Source organism: Anoplophora glabripennis, unplaced genomic scaffold (assembly GCF_000390285.2).
Source record: "Anoplophora glabripennis isolate ALB-LARVAE unplaced genomic scaffold, Agla_2.0 scaffold91, whole genome shotgun sequence".
NCBI lineage: Eukaryota > Metazoa > Arthropoda > Insecta > Coleoptera > Cerambycidae > Anoplophora > Anoplophora glabripennis.
Genome location: NW_019416224.1, coordinates 1,288,362 through 1,297,530, shown reverse-complemented (window position 1 = coordinate 1,297,530; position 9,169 = coordinate 1,288,362). Strand labels below are relative to the sequence as shown.

Below are 9,169 nucleotides of genomic sequence, written 5' to 3'. Positions count from 1 at the left end.
TCTACTTCTCGAACATAAACGGAATAAGATATTTTAATTTGTTCCTTAATTAAAGCTCTTAAATTTCTAAATGTTTGCAAATAACTATCTAACTTATATTTCTTATAATTTTTGTGGGCTGAATTTTTTAATTGAATGTTTTTTATAATTTCATAAGTAAACCAAGGAGGATAGCACCTGTTGGAGTTTTTAGAGCATCTTCCGATCTTCCCCCACTACTCGACGGCCGGTGTACGCGCGCTCGGCCGTTTTTGGGCATGTTTGGAGGAATTTTTCACCTATTTCGCATTATTTTATCGGCAAATTAGAATATTGGTTTTGTAGTGTCATATTTCTACTTCTAAAATTCGGCTGAAAAATTAAAATCGGACTACTTCCAACGGATCCAGAAATGTTGCAAAATTGTACACCAAAAAATTCAAATTGCAATTGTGCCAAAACTAATGGCCCGGCAGCGTCTGCTTCGTTCACACTTAAAGTACATATGATTCACTACTTTTGTGCACAGAGTCAGCTCTACAATTTAAAAAATGGTGGAGTAATGAATTTAAAAAAAAAAACGCTAAATTTTAAGATTTCTCCGGGTTTTCTTCGTTTCTAATTATCCGATTGGATCGATCGCCCTCTGGTTTTATTCGTATTTCGATTCTCTACAAACTGTGTCATTATAGCATTCAGATGGCTTCTTTAGTTTAGGATTTACAAGCAAAAAAACTAAAGAAATTGCGATTTTTTTTTGCATAAAAATGTTTATAAAACATTAATTAATGGCAAATTAGAGTGTTTTTATATGATGGCACAGTCCATTGGCTACTAGTATTTTTGTCACAAAATCACTGATTTAATGCTCTATTGATTGGCCTACTTATAATTTTTTACTAAGGTACTTATTTTTTCAAACAAAACTTTATTAGATAGAAAAGATAATTGTTCATGTACCTTTATATAGCTACTGACACGATGCACACCATGTGCAACCGCTACGACAGTTGTATTCCCAGGATATATTGTAGCAGGAATGACCCCCTGATTTTTCACAGACACCTGGCCAATGTATGTCGTCATATTATTTACATCGCGACCACCTTCGATAGCGTCTCTTGGTATCATGCCTGTATAATTCCTCCAGTAGTAATCTAAAAATATAAACTAGCAGACTCTGCTTAACTGAACTTAGCATACTTTACCGTAAGTTATACCAAATCGAATTTGATTCATTTTCATGATGGTTTTAGTTGAAGGCCGTCAACCGAACTGCTTCGATAAAAGTAATACGATGGTAATCAAGTATTTATATACGATAACATTGATAACAATTTGAGTGATTTATAAATAAGTATTGACACATGTCCTAATACGAAACGCGTGCACTTGGTAGATATTCTACAAAATCTATATTTTTCGAAAAAAACTTCTCTTAGAAGATCTTGTGGACAATTAAATTTACTATAAAAATCAGCCCCATTGGTTCAAAATTCAGAATTTGATAATTACAAAATTTTTAGTGAACTGTTATCTCGTCAATAAAGATACGAATAATAATGTTATTTATGATGTGTTGATAAAAAAGATACCTACAATTGTTAAAGATTTACTTGATTATCTTATTTGAAAAGGAACCTTTAGTGATACTGAGTTGAAGTATTTCCTCCACTGGTTGACCTAATTATATCCCATTCAACGGATTTTTATTAAATTCCTACTTAATATTAGAATTATTAAACAAGCATTCTAAAAATTTAATTATTTGCTACTATTTCTTTCAAGGTAAGAATTATTTTGAAACCATTTTATAAAGCTTATACAAAGAGGCCAACTTGATTAAAATAATAAGTATTTGCGCATTATTATTACTTAAATCAACTTATATTGTAACTCTGATGACACATATCCAATTTCGTTAACGAAACAAATAAATAAATAAATAAATTTATAATGTAAAAACTCAAATTATCGAATTGAAGAGATAAATAGATAAAGCAACAGCTTAGGTATTCAAATATTTTCACTTTTTGCTTTTCTCTCAAAATCCCCTGAAAGGTAATACATTTCCAGAGCTTCATTTCGTAGTTAGAAACTTACACTATTAAGTAACTTTTCACGAGATTCTATTCAACCAATCAGCGATCGCATTTTCTTGAACGTAGATGTAGCGGTTTGTCATTGTTCATTGTAAAGGAATTGTTAATATTGATGACACTAAGGTTTAGAGATTTTTCATTATCAGTATCAGTCGTGCAATGTAGGGTTACCTAAACTCGGTGGTCACGTGACTTGTAAGCATTTATGAAGGCTCTATACTGCACGTTTCAGATTTTGTATTATGTGAATAGGTAAATATAAATAAGATGAAATTAATTGAAGCCTTAACATTTTATTTATAAACTACTGTATGTATGAAAACAATAATAAATAACTAATTCAATCTAATTAATTATCATACATCAAAACTTCATAGGATTCAACATTTGTTTCTTTATTTCCAGCAGGAAAATAGAGTTTAGCATCTCCAACTTTATAGCCACAAACTTTGGAGACTATTACCTCACCCTGATACGATATTCTGCCGATATTGCTTATTAAGTCATGTTCCACTCCACCCCGTACTAAATGTTTCTTAATCATTTTTGCGTGGAGAGTTTTCGCATCTGCGGGAACCCATTTGAAATTTTGTTTGGAGGAACTGCACAGGATCTAAAACAAACAAACAATAATAATTATTATTTTACTTTACTTACACAATGTCATTTATCATATTGATTATACAAGTTTCTTAATAAGATAATAAATAATAGATCTAAATAATGACCACATTATCACAAAACAATAATACATTAATACATTAAATGATTCTAAGGCTGTATTATTTATAACATAACACATTGCTACTAATAAAGGCATATAAATTACCTACAGTGATTATATTTAGATAAATATCAGGAATTGTTAGTAATAAAATAATAATCAAACAATTAAATTAATATACTATTTTTTATTTTTAAATTATACGTTTTTCATAATCATTATCTATTTTAATTTGCTTTTCTGCAGAAATGGAACATTCTTATTAAAGTCCTGATTATTGTTTTCTATCCAAGGACACTGAAAGCGTCTGAAAAAAGATCAAAGTTCGGGTGAATTTACTGCAAATGCATTTTGGTAATATTGAGTGATAACAAAGGATTATACCTTCCACTTACAACTAGTATGTACCTCTTTACATGGAATTATTTAACATAGATCTAAAGTTTATGTTTTTGGTTTCTCAAAACATGACATTTTGTCACATTCTGATTTTGGTGCTCGGCAATATCACAAACTAGCATCATTTTTTCATGAAAAACTGGGACTCGCTGTTTGCATTATTTTAAGGAATGTATGTATTTCTTAAACTGATTCTAAAATATGTTTATTTCAATACTATACGTGATGATAGGCAGTCAGAATAAGAACGATTTATCACTAAATTATACTTTGTAGGGAAATAATCACATGGAGATGATGTTTTTCGACAAAAACACCAAGCACTGAACATCTTTTTCCACATAAATGCCGTAAATTTTTAGAAACGTCAGAAAATCAGGTAATTCTATTTTCCTTTCGAAGGAAAAAATGACTCCTCATCACAAAAAAAACCTTTAACCTTAAAACTACTGAAATCTGTGTTCCAAATACCAGATCATATTCCAAACTGAATATGATCTGGTTATAGATCACTTGATTATTATTTTGATTATTTTCAAAATACAAAGTATTTGACGTAGATTGATGAAACTTACGAGTACAAATTTTTAATTACACAAATCGTTGGCGAAGATGCTGGGAGGCATCATATTGGATAAGTGCGTTTAATTCTGACATAATTAAATAAATCTAAAGTAACTCTAAAACCATTTGTTTCACAAAAAAAAAGTAGAAGCTTTTTGTTAAATATAATAAATATAATTTTAAATGCAGTTTAACTATCAGAACCTGGAAAAATTATTGCAATAGGAATCTTCCTACGTCATTGACATTTTTTAAATTTTCATAATTGATTAATATATAAAATTTAATTTATAAGAAATATTTTATTTTAAATTTAAAAAATAATTACTCAAAAATTCTCTATTTTTAAAATAAAGTGGAGTCCGTTTTTTTAAATTAAATCTGAGTTTTTGAAATTCTGGAAATCCTATTCACGGTATTTCCCAGTATTTCCGCCAGACCTGCTGACAGATTTATGTAATAACTTAACAAATGTTTGCCTATAATTAGAGTANGAAATTAAAAAAACACAAAAAACATCATTGAAACATTGTTTATTTTTGGGTTTACTGTAAAAAATAATTAATTTTATTTTTATTTTTTACGTTTTGCATGTCATATCTGTTTTGCATATTATTTTACATCTGCACTTAACCCTTAATACTTGTTCAAAGCAATAATTTCTAAAATAAAGAAATTGCGTTTAAATTTACACGATAGTAGATAGTGACGTTGACTTATTTAGGTCACTTATCTTATCCGCAGATAAAAATTTTTTCTTAATGATTTTCATGTGATTGGCGCCAGATTAAATAAGGGAATTCCCCAAACACATTATATGTTCTTACACCACTCAAAACATTTAGTGATATTTATTCCAACCGACTATATGTACTTACTTTTATGTGGTTATTGAAATTGTGTACTCCATGTATAGCCGCTGCGACAGATGTTTTGCCTGGATATATTGTAACCGGAATAAGTCCGTGATTTTTAACAAAAACCTGACCGATATATGTTACCTTGTTATTTACGTCTCGTCCACCTTCGATAGCGTCTCCTGGTATCTCACCTGTATAATCTCTCCAGTAATAGTCTAAAAAAAATACATATTACCATTCAAACGTCCAATTTAATTTAGAACGCTTTATATTACCATATGACAAACTACTCGACAAGTTTTTCATTTTTCAAACTTTGGTCTAGTGAAACATCGACACAAAATTATATTTTAATAATAGATTGGAAAAATATATCTTATCTAATCTATCTGGATAGGCAAATATGATGTTATTATTTAAAATATATTGCTGCAGTTAGATATAACACTAATAAAAGCCCCTCCTTCACTTTGTGAGTTTGTGACTAAGCCAAGAAAACTTAGAAGAACCGATGCAAATGAACTATTCATGTGCATAAAGATTTTTGTATTATTTTCTATTATTTATTTACTTATCTATGCATTCTTTCATTCATTCATTAATTAATTCATTTATTTATTTATATTTGTATATATTTATTTTTTTTTATATATAATCGTGAGTTTAAATTATAACTGCTACTCTGCTGCTCTACTACTGAATATATAGTTGCATCAGTTAACGGTTAATATTATATTAAAGACACACATCGAACTGTATTCCTGGTTGCCTATTTCCTATAAAACGGTATAAAACAGACCTATTTTTAGTAGTAGTAGTAGTAAAACAGACCTATAAATAGTAGAAAAATGCACTAAGAATTTGCCCTGCATTAAACAAAAGATAGACAACGGTATCAAATTAAAAATATTTTGGGCAGCCTAAATATTTAATAAGTAATTAATTTATACGTATGCACCCGACTTAACTTGGCAGTTGCAGGCAATTTTATCGATGGCTCTGTGACCATCAATTTGCTGAATTCTTGCATCCAATGTGATTGGTGTAGTACCATCTACTCAATTATGAGCCACGTAATACCTTTGGTATTACATTAGCAGGCTTACGAGCTATAAAGGTTCTGAGGTTCCCTTTCTTACTATTCTACCTGCTTTTTCGTTACTCAACATTCATTCAAGTCCGAATACCTATTTATGTGTTACTTTCACAGAGCACCTAGATTGTACGTTTCCTATCCCAAAGTGAACTGGTGAGGCCAAATTGCGGGGAAGTGGAGTGTGTGGAGGTCCGGATTAACGGTCCGATTAAGTTAATTATGGCATACTTCTTAATAAGTTAACTTTATTTGGCTTAAACGATAATCTGATTCTTCTCATTAAATCCTATCTTTCTCAACGTGAGCTATATGCTTCATACAACGGATTTAAATCTGAAAATTTTATAGCTACATCTGGAGTATCCCAAGAGTCAAATTTAGGGCCACTTCTTTTTATTTTATTTATTAATAATTTATCTCTGTCTTTAAAATCTAATCATCTATTTTTTGCCGACGATTTGCAGCTGTTTCTCAATGTATCTAATTTGGAAGATTGTTTAATATTGCAAGAGCAGGTAGATCTTGTAAGTAGATGGTGTGAGAATAATCAATTACCTATTAACATAGATAAGTGTAAGGTCTGCTCGTTTATATCCAAAAAAGAACTGTTAATATTTAGCTACACCCTTGAAAATGCGTTACTAGCACGTTGCGATAATGTTAAGGATTTAGGTGTAATATTTGACAATAGACTGTCCTTCACTGATCATATCAATGCAATGATAAATGAGGCTAATAGAGCTTTGAGTTTTATAATCAGAAATTAAGTTATTTTAATGACGTTACTGCATTGAAGTGTCTGTTTTACTCATTAGTTGGTTCTAAATTAGAATACTGCAGCCTTATATGGTACCCTTACTACCAGATACATACTAACAGGCTTGAAAAANTTAAATTAAAATGGGTTATTCTAATAATGATAAATCCCATGTATTTTTAAAAGAAGGTTCGTTTCTGTCGTTTTTATCTGATTGTGTGCGAGAGAGATAAAGTTATAGTGTGCGATAGAGATAGAGTGACTTTGTCCTCATAGAGAGCTTCTCTCTCTCTCTCTCTCTCTCTCTGCTGGCTTCAGGAGTCTCCCCAGCAATTTCAGGACACCTAAGGAGGTAGTGTGGAGTAGAGCGCGTGGCCTTTTTAGTCTTCGTTATTGATCTATGATGTCACACAGTATAAGAAAAAAACGCTTTTTGCTCGTAACTCGGAAATGGCTGGAAATATAAACAAATTTCCCCTTGGTTGGAAAAAGAAACAGTATTTGCTTAGACTCTAAGTATCAAAAAATCTCCCATGGTGAACAAATAAATCTCCCATGGTAAACCAGTGAAAAACGTCAAAACCCGCATGTCAAAAAAAAAATCGGGAGCAATGGTGTGTGACATCATAGGATAAAAAAGTGTTTATAACTCGGAAACGGTGCGTTGAATCGAAAAAATAATTGAAAAATGTCAACCCCTCCCTCCCGGGTTCTGTATGTTCCTTCTGCGTTGAATGCAAAAGGCCCGAAGTCCGTATGTCGAAAATAAATTTTGAAAACAAGAGGTATGTCGTGTTATAGTAAAAACTCGTAAACGGTGCGTAAAATCGAAAAAATAATTGAAAAATTCTCCCCACACCCCCGGTTCTGTGTGTTAGTTCTGCGTTGAATGGAAAAGGTCCGAAGTCCGTATGTGGAAAATAAATTCCGGAAAGAAGAGGTGTGTGAAGTGATACAGTAAAAAAGGTCTTATAATTCGAAAACAGTGCGTTGAATTGAAAAATAATTAAAAAAATCTCCCCACTACTCTGGTCCTGATTGTCCGTTCTGCGTTGACTGGAAACGGTCCGAAGCCAGTATGTCGAAAAACAAAAAAGTTTGTCAAAAATTGCAACAGCAGTAGCGAACGCATTATCTTATCTCTGTATTGATTGATGATTTGTTGTTTTTTTTTTAAATAAATTTCGTATTCAACTACTCCTTGAGATTCCAGAAATTTTACACTGTGTTAATTTTTTTGAACACCTTGTGTCACAAATATGAGCACTACCAATGGCATCCATGATATGCAACGCTCGTGTCAATAATTATTTTACCTATCTAAAGAAATCAACAATAAGAGAGCAGTACCCGTCTAAGGATACACAACCTGTATAATGCAATTTAAAAAAAAGGTGTTAATATCGTACCATCTTGGAAGTTGACGCACAAATCTAAAAACATTACTTTCGAGTTTTTGAATTTTCCCATTCCAAGGTTATATAAAATAAATAATTAATTAGGTAAATTCATAGTTTTAATTGTAACTTGATTTATTTTATTTAACATTTAAGACAAATGTGATTTCCAAACAGAAGATAAGTTCCATATCTCTTTAATTACATAATTGAAAGCATTAAATTTATTTAGCAATTATTATGTGGCAACAAAGCCACCGCTGGAACTGCCGCCTATTACCAAATAGAAGAGTTACCACGCTAAATTTTATAGCTGGAAGCCGGCTAAGGAGACCCTGCTTCCATTTCGGGTTGCCAATTTCCAGCATTTAAGTAGCAGTCTGTAGCGATACGCTATATTGTCTGTGGTCTAAGGCTATAAGAGATGAGTTTAAAATATTATTATTTTCTTATTTTGAGTTGTTCCGTTACCAGGTAAAATTTGTCTTTTCTATATATTGTTTTTATTAAACCACTAATGTCAACAAATGATTTTTTAATATCATTATTTTGTTGTGTAATACTGTGGATAAAACCGCATTCGTTACTACTTTTTTGTAAGCAGAGCTCTTAAATAAAATAACTGTGTTGCGCTTGCAGAGAACGGGGAAAATTTTAATTGTCCTGAATATTATCTCTAAATTTTAATAGTTTTTACTACTAACAATATAATTTAGATTTAGATTTTATACAGGGTGTCCGCAAATTTCACCGACAACGTTTGACTGCATATTCACGACGATAAATAAATACGATATACGAGAAAAAAAAGTTAAATAACATTTTGGTTTTATAGGCCTTCAGAGTTGCAAAAAATAAAACTAATTTAATTAATAACTTTGGACTATTATTGCGTAGATCGTATTTATTTATCGTCATGAATATGCAGTCAAACGTTGTCGGTGAAATTTGCATACACCCTGTATAAACCTTGTTGTTGTCCACTTGAATTTTTCTTAGATTTTAAACATTCATATAATGTGTGTGCTCCTTATTCGCGTGGGTCTGAACAAGGTCCAACTGCATTTATAAGAAATTTCATTAAGGTAGGTACTGAAACATTTTCACCGGTGTGAAAACAGCAGCCCAAGATAGCAGCCGAAACGCACGAAGATAACCGAAGCGTCAGTAGCGTACGTTGGCCATAGGCAACGCTGCGCTCGGCGGTAATTCCTATGAAATTAATATATCTTACGAGTGTTGCTATGACCTATATATTTCTCTACACGGTAGGTTAGTAATGAGGTAAAGA

The 9,169-nt window shown here is 31.4% G+C and overlaps 1 protein-coding gene across 1 annotated transcript; it reads right to left on the bottom strand.

Moving 5' to 3' along the window:
* Positions 1-2,358: 2,358 nt before the first annotated feature.
* LOC108904397 lies at positions 2,359-4,995 on the bottom strand. Its single transcript, XM_018706926.1, has 3 exons — positions 4,904-4,995; positions 4,647-4,843; positions 2,359-2,694 (listed from the first exon to the last, which is right to left on the bottom strand). The coding sequence occupies exons 1-3, from the start codon at positions 4,932-4,934 to the stop codon at positions 2,431-2,433; spliced, it is 492 nt and encodes a 163-aa protein (XP_018562442.1). The 5' UTR covers positions 4,935-4,995; the 3' UTR covers positions 2,359-2,430.
* Positions 4,996-9,169: the final 4,174 nt, after the last annotated feature.

Bases quoted from the DNA above. Each gene is read 5' to 3' on its own strand.
- LOC108904397 (XM_018706926.1), bottom strand. From the start codon at position 4,934: ATGAAAAACTTGTCGAGTAGTTTGTCATATG. The intron at 4,844-4,903 runs GTAATATAAAGC...TATTTTTTTTAG, and splicing joins GTCGAGTAGTTTGTCATATG to ACTATTACTGGAGAGATTAT. The intron at 2,695-4,646 runs GTAAGTACATAT...TGTTTGTTTTAG, and splicing joins ATTTCAATAACCACATAAAA to ATCCTGTGCAGTTCCTCCAA.